The 24,084-nt window shown below is 43.7% G+C and overlaps 1 protein-coding gene across 1 annotated transcript in view; it reads left to right on the forward strand.

Annotated features, from left to right (window-relative positions):
- Positions 1 to 24,084, forward strand: part of HBEGF (heparin binding EGF like growth factor) — a 121,396-nt gene that overhangs the window by 32,685 nt on the left and 64,627 nt on the right. The window contains exon 4 of the mRNA XM_033926882.1: positions 11,583 to 11,738. Coding sequence (XP_033782773.1) covers positions 11,583 to 11,738 — 156 coding nt within the window. The remainder of the gene's footprint in view (positions 1 to 11,582; positions 11,739 to 24,084) is intronic.

Here is a 24,084-nt window from a genome sequence, read left to right on the forward strand (position 1 = left end):
ATCACAACATGATCAATTTTAAAACTGGCATCGGGACGGGGAAACGAACCAAGACCCAAATCACAACTTTTAACTTCAATAAAGGGAACTATGACAGCATGAGAGCCATGGTAAAAAAACGACTCAAGAAAATGACAGCCAAAATCAAAACGGTCGACCAAGTATGGACCCTACTAAAGAATACCATCACTGAAGCGCAGATTCTCTACATTCCGCAGATATCCAAAGGAAGGAAAAATAAGAACAAAGGAGAACCAGCTTGGCTAACTAAAGGGGTGAAGGATGCGGTAAGGGAAAAGAGGAACTCGTTTAAAAAATGGAAATGCGAATGAACAACGGAGGCCTGAAACAGTCACAAGGTAGACCAGAAGAAGTGTCACAAGGTGGTAAGAGATGCCAAAAAGGCCCATGAGGAAAAGATAGCGCAAGAAGCCAAAAACTTCAAGCCCTTTTTTAGATACATAAAAGGGAAAAAAAACAGCAAAGGAGGCAGTGGGCCCTCTCGATGACCAAGGAATAAAAGGGTGCATCAAGGAAGACAAATGGATTGCGGATAGGCTAAATTCATTCTTCGAATCTGTCTTTACCGAGGAGGACACTGCATCAATGCCCGAACCAGGGAAAGTATTCAGGGGAGAAATTGAGGATAGCCTCATCACAGTGGATGTGGACTTGGACATGATATATTATAAGATCGACAGACTAAGAAGTGACAAGTCCCCTAGACCAGATGGAATTCACCCGAGAGTGCTAAAGGAACTTAAGATAGAAATCGGAGAGCTTTTACAAACCCTAACTAACTTGTCAATTAGAACCGGAAGAATACCAGACGACTGGAAGGTAGGAAATGTCATTCCAATCTTCAAAAAAGGATCGAGAGGAGAACCGGGCAACTATAGACCTGTGAGTCTTATGTCGGTTCCTGGGAAGATGGTTGAAGCATTAATCAAGGATAGCATAGTGCAACACCTGGAGAATCACGACCTGATGAGAGCTAGTCAACACGGCTTCAGGAAGGGGAAGTCATGCCTGACGAATTTACTTCAATTTTTTGATTAGGTGAACAAACAAATCGATAGTGGAGACCCGGTGGATATAATATACTTGGACTTCCAGAAGGCGTTCGACAAGGTTCCACACGCTAGGCTTCTGAGGAAACTACAAAGCCATGGGATTGAAGGGGATATACTAAGATGGATAGAAAATTGGCTGGAGAACAGATTGCAGAGGGTAGGCATAAATGGGAAGTTCTAGGACTGGGAAAAGGTGACACGCGGTGTGCCCCAGGGCTCGGTTCTTGGACCAATATTATTCAACATATTCATAAATGACTTGGAAGAGGAAACGACGAGTAATATAATCAAGTTCGCAGATGACACGAAACTATGTCGATCAGTTGGATCACAAAAGGACATTGAAGAACTCCAGAGAGATCTGAACCAGCTAGAGAAATGGGCGGAAAAGTGGCAGATGAAGTTTAATACAGACAAATGCAAAGTGATGCATCTGGGTACGAAAAACAAGGAACATGATTATAAAATGTTAGGTGTGACATTGGGCAAGAGCGAACAAGAAAGGGACCTGGGGGTACTGATAGGACCCTGAAGCCATCGGCACAATGCGTAGCGGCGGCAAAGAAAGCGAACAGTATGTTGGGCATGATAAAGAAGGGTATTACGAGTAGATCGGCGGACGTCATAATGCTGCTTTACAGAGCAATGGTCAGACAACACCTGGAGTACTGTGTCCAACACTGGTCTCCTTACCTAAAGAAGGATATAACCCTGCTGGAGAGGGTGTAGAGGCGAGCCAGAAAGCTAGTAAAAGGTATGGGAAATTTGAGCTACAAAGAACGCCTCGGAAAACTAAGCTTGTTCACCCTTGAGAAGAGAAGACTGAGAGGGGACATGATAGAGACTTTAAAAATACTAAAAGGTTTCGACAAAATAGAACAAGAAGCATCATTATTGACGTTGTCAAATGTGACTCGGACGAGAGGTCATAGACTGAAATTGAAGGGTGACAGGCCCAGGACAAATGTCAGAAAGTTCTGTTTTACACAGCGAGTGTTGGACGCTTGGAATGCTCTCCCGGAGGAGGTAGTGACGGAAACCTCCATTATGGGATTCAAGTGCAAGTTGGATGCACACCTCCTTGCAAATCACATTGAGGGATACGGGAAAATAAGGTCTTCATCAGGGAACACCTAGGTCTTAAACAGAGAACAACTGGATTGGCCTCCACGTGTGCGGGTCACCAGCTAGATGGACCAAAGGTCTGATTCGGTGAAGGCATTTCTTATGTATGGGTGAGAAATGGGACCAGGTTCTATCTGCTGTGATTGGTTCTTTTTCTGTAGGGGAAAATGATGTCTCTATGTGTGTGGTAGTATCTGGGGGGAGTGAGAAGGGTGCCAGCCCCCCACCCCTCCTTACAACGCCACTGTTCCCTGTAGAACATTGTGTATATGATGGAATGAGAGGAATCAATGGTCTCAAAAATATATTCACAAATGTTGATAAAGGTTCTAATACTAAACTTATTGCAGACACAATAGGTTTCTTTGGCAAGGAGGGAAGCACTTTGTGAATCTTTGGCAATATGTAAATCACATGGATTCTTGGAAAATGAACATATCCTTTATCTATTAAATATCTGACTTACCAGTCTTTAACAGAGAATCAACTTTCTTCTGTTGCGTTGGAGTGGGATCGCCTCGCAGGGCTTTATAGAAGCTAGTCCTGTTCACGTCTCTCAAATAATCACTCTTATTCATCATTACAACTACCCCACCTTTATCAGCTTGCTTAATATCTGGATAATTTTAAGCAAATTAATTGGCTTCTTCCTTCAAAAGGTTAAAAAATAGACTCATTCATCTTTTCTAATGACTTAAGGTCTGTATCATTGGCTTCACTATATCTGGCGGGTTCCAGATATTACCTTCCTTTATTATGGGTAGGGTGAGGAATCTGTCAGGAGTCCGGGCAGCTTTATAATTTAACAACTTTTGTCCAGGGAAACCAGACAGCTAGTAACCCTATAGCTGCTCAACCTATCCGGAGTCCTTAACCTCCCCCGTGCACTTATCCGGAGTTGTCCTCCCTCCCCCCCCATGTGCACCTATCTAGAGTCCTGTTGCCTCCTCCCCCACACACCTATCTGCAGTCCTCCTCCCTCCCCTCAGGATCCTGTACTTGCTCACCCGGCGCTTTTGTAACTCTTTGGCCATCATCAGCATCAATGAACTAAACATGCTGCCTTCGGTGACCTGGAAGCTTTCTCTCTGCAGAGAAAAAGCTTCTGGGTTGCAAAGGCAGCGTGTTTAGTTCACTGCCGCTGACGATGGCCGAAGGGTTACAGCAGCACTGGGTGAGCAAACATGGGATGGAGGGGAGGGGTGGAGAAAGATGCTGGACAACGGGGATGGGGAGGAAAGTGGAAAAAATATGTCATAGACCTCCATGGGAAGGGAGAGAGATGTCAGATCACTGGATAGGGAAGGGAAGGGGATGGGGGCAAGAAGAGAGAGATGTCAGGCCAGGGAGAGGGAGGGGAAGAAGGAAAAGACAGAGAGATGCTAGACCACAATGGAGGGAGAAGGGAAAGAAAGGAGAGGAGAGAGATGTCAGACTATGGGAAGGAGAGGATAAAGATCCCAGACTATTAGAAGGGGGAAGACAGATGTGAGACCATAGGAGAAGGAAATAGAGGGATGAGATGGTTCACAAAGATGAAGGTGAAGCGGAGAGAGAGGCAGGACATGTTGCACAAGGATTTGAGGAGTGGGGAAGGAGAAGGGGAAATCGAGGGAGGAGATGATGCATAGGGATGGGAGGAGTGGGGAAGGGAAGAAATTGTGTTTATAGATAGATGGGAATAGGGGAGAAGAAAGAGGGAGAAAATAGTACACATGGATAGATGGGAAGGGAAGACATGGAAAGTAGATAGATTTGAGGAGGAAGCAGAAAAATGGAAGAAAGTTGAATGTTAAAAGTTAATGCCAAAGATGGATACAGATTTATTTCCTTCAGAAAACTCAGGGATAATACTTGAAAAAATGGGAGAAGTCAGAAAAAATTAATTAAATTGCAACAAAACCAACTGACTTCATTAAAGTACCTTGTCTATAGAGAGTGATCAAAAATGTATATATGAATTGCTCAGAGAGGATGAAAACCTCCCTATTGTAAGAGTTCACCTTCCAGTCATTGCAACTTCTTTAAGCAATGATCACACTCTAAGACATGGTGAATGTTTTGAGTTGTTTTCAAAGTCCTTTTTAGACATCCAACAATACCATACTGAGAGTGATATCTTCTCTTCTTATAACAAAATGCAACCATCACTATGTTAATGAATTATAATGCTTTCACTTAGCTTATAAATAAGGTTCAGGGCAGAAAATTAAGGAGAAAAAGAGCAATTGGATAAGAATACCATGGAAATAGTTAAGAGCACAGACAGAAGAAAGTGCATTAGAGACTGGGAAAAGATGAGCAGAAAAATAAAATCACTAGACAACAAAGATAGGAAAAGTGATTTTATTTTCAATTTAGTGATTGAAATACCAGTTTTCGGAATTTATATCTGTTGTCTATATTTTGCATTTTTCAGGAAGAAATGTATTTCTTTCTATTTCTCTGGCATCTTAGGGTTTCATTTACGTATAATAGGACTTTTAGTTTGTAGTCCTGTATTTGCATAGGATTTATCTGTGTTCTGCACGTGTGACCAAGGCCAGTGTTCTGGTAGGAATGAATATCATGAAGCATTATTGGTGTCATGGCCCCAAGTAGGAAGATATTTGTTGGCAGATTTTGGAAGGCCCTGAGCTTGGGGCCACGTCTGGTAGGCCTCTGTGTATATGCGGATGTCAACATGACGACATCATGTGCATGCGCAGAGGCCCTCTAGACACAGCCCAGAGCTTGGGAAATGAAACATGGGATTTGTGTGAGGGTGGGGCTATGGGCTGAACAGGGTGGGGCTGTGTCCTCTTTTTTAAAAGAGGAGATCTGGTAACCCTAATTAGGTGTATATCAGTATTAAACAGTCTTGTTAGAAAAATAATCAATTATCTTCTTTTTTTGGTCAATTTCAAAAGATCTACTCAGTGTTAAAAGCATTATATTGCACAAAAGACATTTTTGAAGAATGATTTCATTTTTGTTAAGTGTCCTGTTGAAAAGATTGAAGACTTTTTCTAAGGCAAGCATTTGACTGTACTTTTGGTTGGGTCCTATGTTTATCTCCAAAACCTGTCTGTATTCCTGTCCTGATGGTTTTGTGAGCCCCTTTCTCCTCCCTTCTCTTTCTCTCGTTGTATAATAAAGCGTTTTTTTGGCTCTGACTGGTATATCTTGTCTCTGGGTTATTGTTTCTGAATTTAAACCTCTTCTCCATATTTTCTCAACTGAAAACCCTGAGTTGTTAGGTTGTATCTACGTGATGTGGTATATAATGAAACTAAAGGATCGAACACTTCATCTTAATTTCTTCTTACTCTTGTTGCTGCTTTCAGGTGCTGGACTTTTAATTGTATTATCATTTTCAAATTCAATCCTTACTGGTTTCCTACTTTTGTCTTTAATTGTATCTTGATTGATTCTCTCTCTTGTGCCATAGATAAACTGAATTATAATTATAAACTAGCTCATTTCTTTTATATTTTCCATATTTAATATGTTTAACTTCCTTCTTAAAGTATCCCAATTGATTATTATGATTCTTATATAGGACATTAAAACAAGTCTTATGTTCCTTCTTTTACTTTTTCTGCCTTTTTAACCACAGTTTGTACAATTAAAATTACACTATGCAACATGATTTTTGTTCCTGGGCAATAAGAGTAATTTCCCAATTACTCATGTCTATAAAGTATAGAAAATGTCTGTTATTCCCATAAAACTTTGCTTTTGTGACAAGGATAGTCAAATTTTGCAATTTACCTATTTAAAACGTGAAAATGCCAAATTTTCATCTTTTCATTTTTATAAAGTCATAAAAAGCAACATATGAATCACAATTAATATGTATGTATATTGAATTTATGCAAAGATGACCACAGAAGATTTAGAAGTGAGTAGTTTTTCAAAATTTGCAATTACATTGTAAGTCACTTTGACTAATGCAGTCTCCCATCATCTTCTCATTATATTGTCCTTGGTAGCAGCATTTGAAGTCCAGAATATCTTGGTGGAAGTTGTCCTTGAATGACTCAAGTTGAGCATCAAGAACGTGGACTTTGAGAAACATCCTACAGCCCATTTTACTGTAATTCTTCACCAGATTCTCAACCAATACCAAGTAGTTTTCAGCCTTTTATTGCCCAGGAAGCCCCAAACCACTGCGATAAAGCTGTTCCTAGCTGTTTTCTCCTTCCAAATTAGCTTCTTGGGAAATTCCTTGTACTTCGGATTTTCTATATCTGTGGTCCAATGAAGACACCAGCTTTGATCTTTGCCTCAAACAGATTAGGGAAGATGTATTGAAGGTTCTTGAAGGCTGCCAACTCCTTATCTAGAGCTTTGCTAAATTGTTTCATTAGGCCAAATTTGATGTGCAGTGGTGGCATCAGCACCTTCCAGGGGTCTTCAAGTGGTTCCCATTAGACTTTGTTTCTCCCTACAGAGAACACTGTCTACTGTGGCCAATCCCACCTTTGGTAGTGTGCTTTTCTGTCATTAATGTCCTAAAGGCAAAGATAACAGAGAAACTTGTTAAAAACCGCCTTGGAGACCTATTAGAAATGCTACCATTCTGAAGTCTTTGTTGACCTCCCAGCTATACTCATTATACTTCAAGGTACCTTGATGCTGTTGTAATACTCTTTGAAGTGCAATGAGTGAGCCAGTAGAAGAGATGGATACTTTTTCCTTTTATCGAACAGCATGGCTTTGATGCTCCTGGATAAACAGATGCCACTCTTTCGGGTTACAGGCAATTCCAATTTCTTCAAAAAGCCTGGTCACATTGTGGCAGAAGCAATCTTATATCTTGATGGGAAAAGAAGGTAGAAAAAGCTTGGTGACACTTCCTCTGATCTGTGACTTGCACACTTTCATCCAACAATTTCCACTGCTTGAGGCTAGATGTCAAAAGCTCTGCACTGGATTTGGTGAGACCAAAATCTCTGATCAAGTCATTGAGGTCTTTTTAGTTTGGATAGTATGAGTTTCTCTTATCAGCTGCACCACTGATATTGTAAACTGGATCTACATCTCCCTCACTCTCTGATTTGCTGCTCTCTTCGGAAGACAGCTGTTTTCTCTCTGGGGGAGTGGGTATGTGGAGTTCAGGGCGATGAATGAAGGAATGTCTATATATACTGAAAGGGACTATAGCTAAACTGCTACAAATAATAGCTAATCTGTCGATCGAATTGGGAAAGATTCCGGAAGACTGGAAAGTGGCGAATGTTATGCCGATCTTCAAAAAAGGTTTGAGGGGAGATCCGGGAAACTACAGACTAATGAGTCTGACCTCAGTACCGGGAAAGATGGTAGAGGCATAAGAACATAACATAAGAACATAAGAATTGCCGCTGCTGGGTCAGACCAGTGGTCCATCGTGCCTAGCAGTCCGCTCACACGGCGGCCCTCTGGTCAAAGACCAGCCTTACCTGCATACATTCTGATTCAGCAGGAACTTGTCTAACTTTGTCTTGAATCCCTGGAGGGTGTTTTCCCCTTTGACAGACTCCAGAAGAGCGTTCCAGTTTTCTACCACTCTGAGTGAAGAAGAACTTCCTTATGTTTGTACGGAATGTATCCCCTTTCGATTTTAGAGAGTGTCCTCTCGTTCTCTCTACCTTGGAGAGGGTGAACAACCTGTACTTATCTACTAAGTCTATTCCCTTTAGTACCTTGAATGTTTCAATCAAGTCCCCTTTCAATCTCCTCTGTTCGAGGGAGAAAAGGCCCAGTTTCTTTAATCTTTCGCTGATAAAGGACTACATCATTGATCACCTTGATGGACACGGTTTAATGAGGACCAGCCAGCACAGTTTCAGCAAAGGCAGATCTTGCCCGACGAACTTGCTGCACTTCTTTGAGGGCGTAAACAGGTGGATAGACAAGGGCGACCCAGTCGACAATGTATATCTGGATTTTCAGAAGGCGCTTGACAAGGTTCCACATGAACGACTACTTCGGAAAATTGTGAGCCATGGAATCGAGGGTGAAATACTCACGTGGATTAAAAACTGCCTGATGCATAGGAAACAGAGAGTGGGGATAAATGGACAATACTCAGACTGGAAGAGTGTCACAAGCGGGGTGCCGCAGGGCTCGGTGCTTGGACCCGTGCTCTTCAACATCTTTATAAACAATCTGGACATTGGTACGCCAAGTGAGGTGATTAAGTTTGCAGACGATACGAAGTTATTCAGAGTAGTGAAGACACAGGGGGATTGCGAAGATCTACAAAGTGACATAATCAAGCTCGAGAAATGGGCAGCAACATGGCAAATGATTTTCAACGTGGATAAGTGCAAAGTGATGCATGTCGGTAACAAAAATCTCATGCACGGATACAGGATGTCCAGGGCAATACTTGGAGAGATCTCTCAGGAAAGATACTTGGGAGTTCTGATTGACAAGTTGATGAAGCCGTCTGCACAATGCGCTGCGGTAGCAAAAAGGGAGAACAGAATGCTAGGAATGGGATCACAAACAGATCGGAGAAGGTTATCATGCCACTGTATCGGGACATGGTGCGCCCTCACTGGAGTATTGCGTCCAGCACTGGTCGCTGTACATGAAGAAAGACACGGTACTACTCGAAAGGGTCCAGAGAAGAGCACTAAAATGGTTAAGGGGCTGGAGGAGTTGCCGTACAGTGAGAGATTGGAGAAACTGGGCCTCTTCTCCCTTGAAAAGAGGAAACTGAGAGGAGACATGATTGAAACATTCAAAATACTGAAGGGAATAGACTTAGTAGATAAAGACAGACTATTCACACTCTCCAAGGTAGGGAGAACGAGAGAGCACTCTCTAAAGTTGAAAGGGGATAGATTCCGTACAAACGTAAGGAAGTTCTTCTTTACCCAGAGAGTGGTGGAGAGCTGGAACGCTCTTCCAGAGTCTGTTGTAGGGGAAAACACCCTCCAGGGTTTCATGACTAAGCTGGACAAGTTCCTGCTAAACTGGGACATACACAGGTGAGGCTGGACTCATTTTAGAGCACTGGTCTTTGACCTGGGGGCCACCGCGTGAGCAGACTGCTGGGTACGATGGACCACTGGTCTGACCCAGCAGAGGCAATTCTTATATTCTTATGTGTAGAACCAGATGTGAGCTAACAATTTGCTTATTTTAAATTTTCCTTATAATTCTACAAGTGAAATGTTGAAAAGTATATGGTTGAGGTTTTATCCATGGATCAACTATTTCAAAAATTTCTAAATGTTATGGTGGTTAGGTAGACTTAACCACTATGCTGGAGACTTCTATTCAGGAGGTAACTTTCAGGGCTACCAGACCTTTTATAATGGTAAGGATAAAAATAAAGTATTGATTAATTTCTTTCATAAATGATAAGCTCTTTTTCATTGCTCTCCAATATATATTTTGCCTGATGTCTCAGAGAACCTAGGGGTTCAGATGAGAATTTCTAAAACTGAGACCTAGCGTGTTGTCTCTTGGAATGACTTTTTCCTGAAATTTCTTAGACAATGCCAGGTTAAATTTCAGGGAAAAGAACATATTTTTCTTGACCCCACAAAATTGGAGAAATTGATTGTAATACAGGAATCTAAATCACAGGAATTCATCAGAAGTATAAGTGGAGATTGGCAATTCTACACCGTTGAATATCTGAGGAAGGTAATAGCGCAGTGGTTAGAGCTATAGCCTCAGCACCCTGAGGTTTGGGTTCAAAAACCCACGCAGTTCTTTGTGACCCTGAGTAAGTCACTTAATCCTCCACTGCCCCAGGTACATTAAGATAGACTGTGAGCCCACTGAGACAGATAGAGAAAATGCTTGCATACCTGATTTGTAACCCATTCTGAGCTCTTTTGGGAGGATAGGTTAAAAAATTGAATAAATAATAAATGTTTTGTTGTTGATAGAATTAGGTAATTAGTAATTACAGGGATTAAACTGATAGAAGGGGATTGTTATTTATTTTTTTCTTCTAACTTTGTGTCTTTTCTTTTTCTTCTAATTTTATGTATTCCTATTCCACATTACCTTATTTTTAATTACATGGATTGTTTGTAAATTGATGTTGCTGAATTTATATATGAATCTATGTATGTAGGATTGCACTACTTTTCTTAAATTGTATTTTGAAAATTCTTAATAAAAAAAAAATCTCTATAGGTTTAATACTATTTATATTGATGGAAAGTTCCTGAAGTTATGCTAAGAAGCCCTTTTACTAAGGCCTATGGTCACAATTGGTATCGCAGGCACCTACCATCAGTTTTGGCCAATAGCAATTCAGAAATTACCATGGGGTTAAAAAGCACAGATTGTAGGTGTATCTGCTGAGGCAGGTTTCCACCTACATGCGCTGAGGTAACGGTGCATTTGAAAAGCCCTTACTGCCTGCCTTTTTGCAGGTGGTAAAGGCTCCTGAACTAACTCGGCAGTAAAAAGTGCTGCACACCTTATATCGCAACATACCAGTGCATTGTGGGTACTGTAACCGGCAGCCTCAAGGCAATGGGTTTTGGGCCACCAGTACAAGAAATGCTCTTGTGAGACGCTGCAGGCTGCACAAGGAAAAAAAGAATGAAACGTTCAGAGAAAGAAACACCACTGCACCAGGTAAGTACTTCTTCAGGCAATCTTGAATTTATTTTCCAAATCAAAATAAAATCAGAAATTTGTCAGGATGTTTCTGTGCATAAGAATAGTCCCAAAAATCAATAATGCAAAAATATATAAGCAATTAGTCTCTGAGAGTATATCAGATAAAGATAGTCCAAATGCATACAACAAAACTCTTCCTTCCAGCAGAGCTGAGTCCACATTTAATTCACAGTTCATACATTCATCAAAATGAGAAGAACTCCAAACAAAATCCAAAACAATCTTCAGGGCTGACAAACTCAGCCTAGGTCAGTGCAACTGCAGTCCTCTTTAGTCCTAGCTCCACTAAATAGTTTGGTGTCGTCTGCAAATTTTATAACTTCGCACTTCGTCCCTGCTTCTAGATCATTTATAAATATATTGAACAGCAGCGGTCCGAGCACCGACCCCTGCGGAACACCGCTCGTGACTCTTCTCCAGTCCGAGTAGTGGCCCTTCACTCTTACCCTTTGCTTTCTTCCCGCTAACCAATTTTTGATCCATCTATGTACTTCTCCTTCCACCCCATGGTTCTTCAGTTTCCATAGTAGGCGTTCATGGGGTACCTTGTCAAAGTTCTTTTAAATATCAGGCACTACGAATTTTTGGTTTATTTCATCTCCAGAAATGTATTTCACTATTTGTCCACAAAGAACCTGCAAATTTTCTTGCTCTTTTATTATTAATATAATTTATGGAAAGTTTTAAAAGTATATTTGCTGTCTTAACCGCTATTTTAAAGTGGAAACTTATTTTTGTTTCTTGTGCTCTTGTTTGCAGATGCCTGTTGGGTTACCATGGGGAAAGGTGCCATGCACTCTCTCTGCCACTGGAGAATCCCCCAACCAATTATGATCACACCACAGCACTGGCTGTCCTAGCAGTGGTGCTTTCAACTGTCTGCCTCATTATTATTACTGCTTTACTGCTGCTCAGGTAAATTCTTGATATAATTGAGCAGAGTGTAAGTAGAAGAAATAAAAAAACAAAGACCAATTTATTATTTTATAAACATAAACTTAAGAATTAAAACTTCCATTTCTCCCACTATTAGCAAACATAATAGAGTATTCTCACCCATAACTCACTTCAAACTACAACAATTAGACAAATTAATGACTCACAGGGCAGATGGGTTTTGATAGAACTAAATATTTATAATGTAAATTATGTACTTTTAAACATATATGTTCCTAATATAGATTGCCCAGATTTCTTTCAAGAAATTGCTTTCAAAATTGCTAAATCAGATCAACAATATATTATCACAGGAGGCGATTTCAACCAAATTCAAGGCAGTGTACTGAATAGACAATCTACGGAAATGCCCTTAAAGGTACTCAAAATCTAATGTAAAAGTCCTTAAACTAAAAAAGAAATTCCGGTGCAATAGGTGAAACATTCTAGACAGATGGTTACCGTATTTTTCGCCACATAAGACGCACCTGACCATAAGACGAACCCACCTCTAGAGGAAAAACGAAGAAAAAAAATTCCCTGTATCCTGTCCCCCCTCTGGTGGTCTAGTGGTAGGCCGGGACAGGGTACAGGGCACACCTAGTGGTAGGCACGTCTAATGGTAGGCAGCCCCAAACCAGCCTGCCCCCAGCCAGCCATCCATCCAGCCCCAAGCCAGCCAGGCCAACCAGTCAGCCCCAGCCCCCATACCTTTTAAAATTCTGCCCAGCAGCTCCAGCCGGCTTCTCTCCCTCCCTGCCACCTTCGCTCTTCTGGGTCCTCATTTCCCAGGCAGTGGCAAAAAAAAAAGGTGCGTGGACATCAGGAGCAAGCTTTACGCTCTCCCACTCAGCCCCACGCTGCTTTACGAATGGCTGCCCTAAGTTCTCACGAGTCCCATGACAACCTACGGCGGCCATTTGGAAAGCAGCGCAGGGACGAGCGGGAGAGCGTAAAGCTTGCTCCTGACGACCGCACTGCTGATCTGTTTCGCTGCTGGCCGGGAAATAAGATGAGGGTGCTGGACCACCAGGTAAAAAAGGGGGAACGGCGAAGGACGGACGGAGGGGGGAGGTTAAAAAAAAAGGTGGTGCGGCAGCAGCGGGTGGGATTAGAAAGGTGTTTGGTGGCAGTGGGCGGATTTTAAAATGGTATGGGTGAGGGGAGAGTAACAAACTTTGTACCTTCACTTCATAAGACGCACTGAGATTTCCACCCACTTTTGGGTGGAAAAAAAAGTGCGTCTTATGGAGCGAAAAATACGGTATATTCCCATAGCCATGTGCATCTGCAGAAGGAATCCACTTCAGATTTTTTCTTTTGCCTCTGCTGTACTTCACTGGGCTCCTTCAAGTTTTAAGTTTATTAAAAGATTTTTTTTAACTTCTTAATCAGGTTTCTAAGTGGTGTAGCTCCACCTGCAGTTCTTTCCTTCTGCAGGAGTGTTTGTTCTGTTCTGCCCATTTTATTATTTTATATGGTGTATTTTTTATTTATTTATTGCAATTTATCATAATTCACAAGAGTAATCTTGTTCAAGAAATACAGAAAGATAATCAAAAGAAAAATAAGCAACTTAACAAATAAAATATGTGGAGGAGCATAATCAAAAAAATATGTCTAAGTCCGTTTGGGCCTAAGTTGCTAGTCGCCCAAAGTCGGACATGTTAAAAGTCCATTCTCAAAAAATACATCCAAAATATTTATTTTTTTCAAGAATCGTCTATTTCTACATCCAGCTGTTTGATCGTCCAGACCGCTAAGTTGTCTATCTTTATACCCCATTCTCGTCCAAAAATTTGTCCAAGTCAAAATTGCCTAGAACAAAACCTTTTGGATGTGGGCGCGTTCAGCCAAGTGATGGACTGGATACCCAGACATGGCAACAGAGTAGTGGGACACCTTATAGGGCACTGCTGCGAACTTCACATAAAGGGTGCCACATAAACATCTCACCACAACTCTCTTATAGGTCATGGTGAGCCTCCCAAGATACCCCCAAACCTACTAGATCCACATGTTTACCACCCCAATAGCCCTTATGGCTGCAGGTGGCACCTATATGGCAGTAAAATAGGGTTTTGGGGGGTGCATATGTTTCACCATGAATGCAGTGGTTAGAATGGCTTATGGGTCTGAGTCTTCCTCTCTATGGGTCAGTAGCCCACCCCCAGACTACTTAAGCCACCTCTATGCAGCTCTACTAGGCTTTCCTATGCCAGGTGCTGATGTTCTGGAGGCAGGTATGTACGTTTTTATTCCGATTTTTATAGTATTGTAGGGGGGGATCAGTGATCACTGGGGGAGTGTGTGGGGGGCCTGTACTTTGTGTCTGCAGTGGTTATCTGGTCACTTTGGATACTTTCTGGGCATTTAGACCTGTTTTTACATCAGCTTAGTCATTATGTACAAGTTCCATCCAGGCAGTCTCGTTAAACTTTCAGTTATACTTGCAGTACAACTAAGCCCACTTCCCGCCCAAATCCCACCCTCACCACTCCTCCTAAAATGCCCCTTTTTACTCTGGGCATACAGAAGTAGGGAAAAGGCCTAAGCTGCTTTTAGATACGTCTATAATATTCTTGGTAAGGTTAGTAAGATTTGAATCTATCTCGAGAAGGACGAAGAGTCATCTGCATATGTATACAGTGTTTCAAAGGGGGAGAGATGGAAAAGCTTCAAGGTGGACATATAGATATTGAAAAGAATAGGGGACAGAGGTGATCCCTGCAGGACTCTGCATAACGGCTTCCAGGGTGATGGCCTGATGCCATTCATATTAACAGCAAGATCGTAAGAATTTTGAGAACCAGTCTAAGACAGTAGAATCAATACCTATCTCAGAAAGTTGGTAGATCAGAATGTCGTGGTGAACGACATCAAAGGCTGCAGATAGGTCAAATTGTAATAGAATAGCAAATTTATTCCAAGAGTGTAGTTGCTGAACCTTTGAGATTAGTGAGACCAATAGAGATTCGGTACTGAAGTTAGATCTGAAACCATATTGGCAAGGTAACAGAAAGGAAAATCTATCTAGATATGATGAAAGTTGAGCAGATATGATAGACTCTAACGTTTTGGTCAAGAGGGGATTGTTCTCTATGGGTTGGTAGCTAGATGGTGAGGAAGGGTCTGGGCCAACTTTTTTCAGTAGTGGAGTCAGAGCAATGTGGCCATGTCTTCAGAAAATAGACCTGACAGTAAAGCAGAATTTATAAGTCTGGTGAGCGATGAGATAGCCTGAGTGGGAATTTTCTCATATAGGTATGAGGGAAATGGATCCAAGACGCATTTATAAGATCTTAATTTGTGCACAGTTTTGAAACCTGAGCCTCAGGTAGATACTCGAAGGTAGTCCAGAATCTGTCTACTGGGGTAAAAGTGGTGTCGCTAGGCACCAGAGAGTCATAAGAAACCAATGATGGAAAAGAGTTTCTTATAATAGCAACCTTGTCGTTAAAAATTTTTGCTAGATCATCCACTACTGGGGGGAAGGATGTATGGATGAATCATTGTTAGAAGTTAAGAAGCGCCAGATGTTAAATCGAATACTACTTTGATTATTGGATCTGGAAATTTTGTCACCATAATTTTTTCTAGCTTTTTTAGTACTGTATTATAGAACCTGATACTGTCCCTCTAAGACGCTTGTATACTATGTTTACCATGCTACATATGTATGTATCTTTACCATATGTATGTATATATATACTATGAGGTACATAAAAAGAAAATACGTTTAAAAACCTGCCTAAATTGGCACTTGGATGATCAAAAAGACAGGTCGTCCAAGTACCAATAATTGAACAGGGTTTTAGACGTATCTAAAACCAGCTAGGAGGAGTGTGTGGCGCAGTGGTTGGATCTACAGCCTCAGCACCCTGGGGTTGTGGGTTCAAACCCTGCACTGCTCCTTGTGACCCTGGGCAAGTCACTCATTCCTCTATAGCCCCAGGTACGTTAGATAGATTGTGAGCCCACCGGGACAGATAGGGAAAATGCTTGAGTACCTGATTGTAAAAACCGCTTAGATAACCTTGATAAGCGGTATATCAAATCCTAATAAACTTGAAACTTGAGCTTAGGCCGTTTCACAGCCTCTGTTTGCCCAAAGCGAAAAGGGGCTTTTTTGGAGGAGTGGGTAGGGCGGGATGTGGGCTGACGTAGACTTAGTCATCCAGCAGCCATAATCGAAAAGTTTAACAGGTTGCCTGGATAGAACTTATACGTTTTGACTTAGACCAAGTCAAAACGGGTATAAATTCCAGATCGGGCCGCTGAGCTGATTGCGGCTGCCATGATCAGTTCAGCGGCCCAGACAACTGATTCCTCCCCTCTCTGGCAATGATCATGGCAGGAGGGATGCCCAGTCCCCCCTGCCTGGCACCCACTGTGACCCCCGATAGTTCTCCAGCAGGAGAGATACCCAATCTCTCCTGCCGGACTGCCCTCCCCCGAAAGTTTGTTGGTTGGAGGGATGCCCAGTACCTCCTACTGGGCACCCCCACCCCCTCAAAGGTACCCCACCCGGACACTCCCACCAGGAGCCCCGTAACACCCTCTGGACCTGCAAGGGGAGTGGAAGTAGTTGGACCGATAGGAAACAGTGACCACAACATGGTTCAGTTAAAAGTGGAAGTAGGATTAAAGAAGGGAAAGAGAACCAAGGCAACAACGTTTAACTTCAAGAAAGGGAACTATGATGCCATGAGACAAATGGTGAGGAAGAAGCTCAGAAAAGCTCCAAGGAAGCTCGGACTGTGGAGCAAGCCTGGTCCCTATTCAAGGACACGGTAAACGAGGCGCAAAATCTGTATATACCCAGATTTAGGAAAGGATGCAAAAAGAATCAGACGAAAGACCCTGCATGGATAACCAATGAAGTAAAGAAAGTGATAGGAGACAAGAAAAAATCATTTCGGAAGTGGAAAAAAAGACAAAACTGAAGGAAATTGGAAGGAGCACAGGAAGCATCAAAAAGATTGTCACCAAGTGGTCAAAAAAGCCAAGAAAGAGTACGAGGAGCCAAGGAAGCTGAAATTTCAAACCATTTTTCCGATACGTGAAAGGGAAGCAGCCAGCGAGGGAGGAGGTGGGACCTCTGGATGAGGGTGACAGAAAGAGAGTGGTGAAAGAGGAAAAAGTCTGCAAGACACATCCAACCGTGCCGGAACCGGAAAAAATCTTCAAGGGGGATCAAGAGGGAAAATTATCATGCATGGAGGTAAGTCTCGAAGATGTTCTCAGGCAGATAGATAGATTAAAAACTGACAAATCTCCGGGCCCAGACGGGATCCACCCGACAATACTGAAAGAGCTCAGAGATGAGACAGCGGAGTTACTGCGGCATATTTGCAACCTATCCTTGAAAACAGGGGTAATCCCGGAGGACTGGAGGATAGCGAATGTTACACCGATCTTCAAAAAGGATCGAGAAGCGACCCGGGGAAATATAGACCTGTGAGCTTAACCTCAGTTCCGGGGAAGATGGCCGAATCACTGATCAGGGAAGGTATCAATGAGCATATAGAAAAATATAATCTGATGAGAACAAGCCAGCATGGTTTCTGTAAAGGACGATCATGCCAGACAAATCTATTGCATTTCTTTGAGTGGATAAGTAAGCAATTGGACCAAGGTGACCCCATAGACATCGTATATCTGGATTTCCAGAAAGCCTTCGACAAGGTACCCCATGAATGCCTGCTGAGGAAACTGTGAAGCCATGGGGTGGAAGGGGACGTACACAGATAGATCAAAAATTGGCTGGCGGACAGGAAGCAGAGGGTAGGAGTAAAGGGGCACTGCTCTGACTGGATAGGTGTCACGAGTGGTGTTCCACAAGGGTCAGTGCTAGGACCGCTGCTGTTCAATATATTCATTAATGATTTGGAAACAGGGACGAAGTGTGAAGTTATCAAGTTCGCGGATGACACAAAACTCTCCAGCAGGGTCAAAACTGTTGAGGAATGCAAAGAACTGCAGAGCGACCTGGACAAACTGGGTGAGTCGGCTAAAAAATGGCAGATGAGCTTCAGTGTGGAGAAATGTAAGGTCTTGCACATAGGGAAGGGGAACCCAATGTACAGCTATACGATGGGAGGGAGGGTACTGGGGGAAGGCAACCTAGAAAAAGACCTGGAGGTATTGGTGGACAAATCAATGAAGCCGGCGGCACAATGTGCAGCGGCCTCAAAGAAAGCGAACAGAATGTTGGGCATTATCAAAAAAGGTATCACTACCAGAACAAAGGAAGTCATCCTGCCACTGTATCGAGCAATGGTGCACCCACATCTGGAATACTGCGTCCAATATTGGTCGCCATATCTTAAGAAGGACATGGCAATACTCAAGAGGGTCCAGAGGAGAGCAACAAAGATGATAAAGGGCATGGAGAACCTTTCATATGCCGAATGGTTGGACAAGCTGGGACTCTTTACCCTGGAAAAGCGGAGACTGAGAGGGGACATGATAGAGACTTATAAGATCATGAAAGGCATAGAGAAGGTGGAAAGGGACAGATTCTTTAGTCTAGCGGGGACAACAAAAACAAGAGGTCATTCAGAAAAACTGAGAGGAGACAGATTCAAAACGAGTGCAAGGAAGTTCTTTTTCACTCAACGGGTGGTGGACACCTGGAACTCGCTTCCAGGAGAGGTGATAAGACAGAGTACAATAATGGGGTTTAAAAAGGGACTGGATGACTTCCTGGAAGCAAAGGGGATAGCAGGGTACAGATAGAGGGTTACTTCAATGGACATTAGGCTAATAGGGTATGGAAGTTGTAGGTTAGGAGCACTTACAGGTCATGGACCTGGGGGCCGTCGCGGGAGCGGCCTGCCGGGCACGATGGACCCCTAGTCTGACCCGGCAGGGGCAATGCTTATGTTCTTATGTACAACATGACATAATCAGGCTAGAGCAATGGGCTGCGACATGGCAGATGAGGTTCAACGTGTACAAGTGTAAAGTGATGCATGTTGGTAACAAAAATCTCATGCACAAATACAGAATGTCCAGGGCGGTTCTTGGAGAGACTTCCCAGGAAAGGGACTTGGGAGTTCTGATTGATAAGAGGATGAAGTCGTCTGTGCAATGTGCGGCGGCAGCGAAAAGGGCAAACACAATGCTAGGAAGAAGGGGATCACAAACAGATCAGAGAAGGTTATCATGCCACTGTACCAGGCCATGGTCCGCCTCACCTGGAGTACTGCGTCCAGCACTGGTCGCCGTACATGAAGGACATGGTACTACTCGAAAGAGTCTAGAAAAGAGCGACTAAGATGGTTAAGGGGTTGGAGGAGCTGCCGTACAGAGAAAGATTAGAGAAACTGAGCCTCTTCTCACTCGAACAGAGGAGATTGAGAGGGGACATGATTGAAACATTCACGGTACTGAAGGAGACAGACTTAGTAGATAAGTACAGGTTGTTCACCCTCTCCAAGGTAGGGAGAACGAGAGGGCACTCTCTAAAGTTGAAAGGGGACAGATTTTGCACAAACGTAAGGAAGTTCTTCTTCATCCAGAGGGTGGTAGAAAACTGGAAAGCTCTTCCGGAGTCTGTCATAGGGGAAAACACCCTCTAGGGATTCAAGACTAAGTTAGACAAGTTCCTGCTGAACAAGGACGTAGGCTGGTAGGGCGGACTGCTAGGCATGATGGACCACTGGTCTGATCCAGCAGTGGCAATTCTTATGTTCTTATGATTATAATTTTCTAGCTGTTCTATCTTCCTATTGAAAAGAGTCTTATCTTTGATGATCCCAGTAGTTACGTCTTGAAGGCTTTACACACTTTCTTTAAGGTGTTTAACATCAGCTGAAAATTGTTTTCATGTACCATCCAGACTTTTACCTAATACTTCCACAATACTTACTAGTAGAGAAGTGTCATTTGAAGACTTGGTGACTACATTGGTTAGCTTTTGGAGAGCTTCCCATATGCTCTCCAGCATTATCACTGGTGGTTTCTCCATCTGGGAGCTGACTTCTTCTCTAGCTCCCAACATTTCCTGCTCTGTCATATATCTCGTGACTTCTTCCCCTTGAAATGTGGTCTCCCTTACGAGAAGTTCTTCGCAGGGTTCCTCCTGCATAATCGTGGCTAGAAGAGAGCACAGTGGGGGATCAGCTCCCGGAGGCGAGAGAGATGTTTTGAGTTCCAGCTCCGCAGTTTCTCCTTTCGCCAACAGAGCGGCGGCAAACTCTCTAGGCTTTCTATGGGGTCCCACAGTGGCGGCAAACTCCTGAATTGAGCACTGAATGGGAGAAGAAGTCCAAGCCACCGAGGGATCAGTGCTAACATTCCCTTTCATTTAGTATACGGCATAGTGAGTGTCAGGTAATTTTTCAGGTCCGTCCACAACACTCCAGAGGAGACGCTATCACCTTACTGCTACCATCTTCTATACGGTGTATTTTTCATCCCTTTTTTGGGATTTCTGGTGCTTGGAGCGTTTTTTCAGCTCTGCCTGCTTTGAGAACACACAGACTTCGGTCTGTAGCTGACAAGCCGATCCCACTGGGTACCTGCTAGCCAGCCTGCATAATTTTCTGTTTTTCTTTTCTGGTTCTCTTGTGGTCTTTTTCCCTGTGTTTCTGCTTTGAATCTAGTGTGTGGTATATGATTGCGGTGGTGTATTTCCTCTATCTGTGAGTGATTATTTGACAGTGCTGAGTGGAATTGTAGGGGGTTCTATAGATATATTTCTTTATATAGTATGAGCTTTGTTGTTGATTTTACATACTCTTCCCTATTAATTTGGTAATTGAAATCACCCATTATTATAGTGTTACCCATTTCTCCAGCTTTCCTAATCTCTGAAAACATTTCTTCTTCTATCTGCTAATTTTGTCCCAACCTTTATATTCCTTCTCTTCACACATGGGATTTCTATCCATAAGGATTCCACACTGCTATCTATGCCATGCAGAATGTTTATTTTATTTGATTCAATTCCCTCTTTAACATAGAGCGCAACCCTACCTCCAATTTGATCTACTCTACCCTTGCGATATAATTTGTACCCAGGTTACACAGTGTCCCATTGATTGCCCTCCTTGCACCAAGTCTCCAAGATGCCTATTATATCTATCTCAGCATTCAGTGCTATATGCTCTAACTCTCCTATTTTATTTTTTAGGCTTCTAGCATTTGCATACAGACACTTCAAATTTTGTTTTTTTCCTTGCAACTACATGCTCTTGAGAAGACAGGAAAAATCTGAGTCCTTTACTCTGCTTTCCTCTTAAACACTCCTGGCTTTCTTTCACCATTATTGGAATTTCTCTACCAGGACTCCTTAAAATGCAACAGTCTGGGCAGTGGACTTCTAGCTGGGCACTTCAGTAGCCCCTGTGGAAGGGATGTGGAGAAGTCTTACATATTATATCCGAGGCTGGGGAAAGCCTGGAGGCCCTGAGGCCAGTAGGTTTGAGATTCTATTGGCTATTAAGTAAAGGGTCTGTTTTGGATTAGAAAGAGCTTCCTTATGTTAAGACCTGGGGAAAAGTAATGTGATAATATTCATTGAATGAAATTTAAAGACAACTAATTAATAGAACATTCAATAGAATGTGTTGTGGAAAATTAGGTGGCTAACAATTGAAAGTGCCGACCTCACATTGTGGGGAAATTTCTTGGAGATAAAGTTCTAAATATCTATGCTAAATCAAACATAAGAATAGTAAGCCATAGATGTGGTTCTGGGCTGAGTTGTTCAGGTGAAGAAAATCAACAAATTTCTAGACTGCCTAGTTACTCTGATGCGAGGGGATCTGATTGAGACTTTCAAAATACTGAAAGGATTTGACAAAATGGAGCAGGGAAAGCAGTTATTTACAATGTCCAATGTGACATGGAGAAGAGGACATAGACTGAAGCTGAGGGGGGACAGGTTCAGGAAGTTCTGTTTCACGCAGCGAATGGTGGACACCTGGAATGCTCTCCCAGAGGAAGTAATTGCAGAATCCACCATTCTAGGATTTAAGGGTAAACTAGATGTACATCTCCTTAAGAGTGGCATAGAGTGATACGGGTAAGGGTAAATTAGATGCACATCTCCCTTGAGAAGCATACAGTGATATGGGGACTAAAACTATGCCAGGGTACACCTGGCGGGGCCTCCGCGTGTGCGGATCACCGGACTTGATGGACCCAGGGTCTGATCCGGAGATGGCAATTCTTATGCTCTTATGTTCTTTTAAACTGAGATGTGGAAGGAAGTCGACAGTCGCCCGGGAGCGGATGGTTCAGTGTGAAATTTCCTTGGAGGATACTATTGAAACAGGATATTATCCCAGGACAAGCAGGCAGGTATTCTCACTAATGGGTGACGTGATCCAACGGAGCCCCGATGCGGACGCCTCACAAGCATTTTTGCTTGAGGAAACTCGAAGTTTCGAGTCACCCGCACCGAGCATGCGCGAGTGCCTTCCCGCCCAGTCAAGGGCGCATCTCCTCAGTTCTTATTTTTCCACGGAGCCGAGAAGTTCGTCTTCGACTCTCTGCGTGAAGATTTTTCACTTGTGCTTTCTAAAGTCTGCGGTTTTGGGTTATTTTTCTCTTAATCGTTGATTTTCGTCGTTCTTTCTTGTTTAAAAAAATAAAAAATTTCTTCCATCCGTCCAACTGGGCAGGCCACGTGGCCGCAGCCCCGCGGCTTCGATCTTGCGGCGGAGCTTTTCCGGCCTATGTCCCGGCCTATCACCGGTTTTAAAAAGTGTGCCAAGTGCCAGCTCGCAATTTCGCTAACGGACCCTCATCGACGCTGTGTTTGGTGTCTTGGGCCTGAACACCTTCCGAAATCGTGCCGGTCTTGCTCCACACTCACCACACGTGCTTTCAAGCGCCGTTGCGTCTTGTGGGAGTCGCTGTTCAGCATGGAGTCCTCGACGGAGCAATCATCATCGAAAGGACCCTCACCTTCGACTTCATCCGCTGCTCCCCAGCCTTCCACCAATGCGGCGCCGAGTCTCATCAAGCCTGCATTGTTTGTGCCGGCCCCGACTCCAGCACCTGCTGCGATGTCTTCCTCAGTCTCTTCAGATCAGGTAGCACAGCAGCCTATTCCACCAGTAGTGCTAAAAGTGCCCAAGGCTTCTAGGCCCAAGCACTCACACACTACCCCCAAAGAACGCGAGGCCCGTGCAGGCGGTCCCATTGCTGATGCGGATCCGTCCTTGCTAGCCTCGTTCCAGACCTTGTTAGAGAAGCAATTCATTGAGCTCTTCACTACCATAGGGCCTAAGCTTCTCTCTCAAATCCAGCCTGGGCACGGGGAGGCCTCCCGCGAGGTCGAGCCGCCTCCAGTGCCTCAGCGATACACACACTCTCTACAGGGAGCAGAGTGTCTGGTCTGGCATCGGTGCATGCATCGCAAGGAGCAGAGTCTTTGCCCATGCCTTCATTGGAACCGATTCATTCAATGCAAGGAGTAGAGTCTTTGCGAGTGCCTCCATTGGAACCCATCCACTCGATGCAAGGAGCAGAGTCTTTGCGAGTGCCTCTATTGGAGCCGATCCACCCGATGCAGGGGTTCAAGCCTCTATGAGTACGCCAGGGTGCTTCCAGCCATCCAACTGTGCTTCGATCAACCGCTTCCAGCCCCATCCACCTCCTGGGGGCCTCAGCGAAGATCCAATTGCCTCGTCCCTCGAGGCCAATATCCAAAAATAGTTCACATCGGTCGAGGCATTCATCAAGGCACTCGTCCAGGCATGCCTCGCCTCATCGGAAGCAGCCTTTTCTTGAGTATTCTTCACTTGCTACTTCACCTCCTCCGATGCCGGAGCTCGAGGACACGCTGGGGTCTTTATCACCACCACAATCCCCGTCCTCCTTGGATCCAGAGGCCTCGACGTCCTCGAGCCCTTCTCGAGGCCCTGCTTCAGCTGACCAGCTGTCATTCTCCTCGTTCCTTCGACAGATGGCAGATGACCTGGACATCCACCTGGACCCAGGTTCCAAATTCTCCAAAGAATATCTGGAGACTATGCACCTCCCTCACCCACCTGCTGAATCCCTCAAGCTTCCTCTACATAAGTTGCTGGATCAGACCTTTATGCGATGCCTTGAAAGACCTTATTCCATCCCTGCTGTACCGGGCAAATTGGATACCAGATACCGCACGGTGCACCATAAGGGGTTTGATGGTCCCTCTTGGTGGAGTCCTCACTGAAGGGGTCTCATCCCTCTCAGGTCTACGCTGCCGTCCCACCTGGTAGAGAGGGCAAGACCATGGACCAATTTGGCAGGAGGATTTATCATAACTCCATGATGACATCCAGGGTTCTGAACTACAACTTCCATTTCGTCACGTATTTTG

This window comes from Geotrypetes seraphini, chromosome 18, assembly GCF_902459505.1.
Source record: "Geotrypetes seraphini chromosome 18, aGeoSer1.1, whole genome shotgun sequence".
Classification (NCBI taxonomy): domain Eukaryota; kingdom Metazoa; phylum Chordata; class Amphibia; order Gymnophiona; family Dermophiidae; genus Geotrypetes; species Geotrypetes seraphini.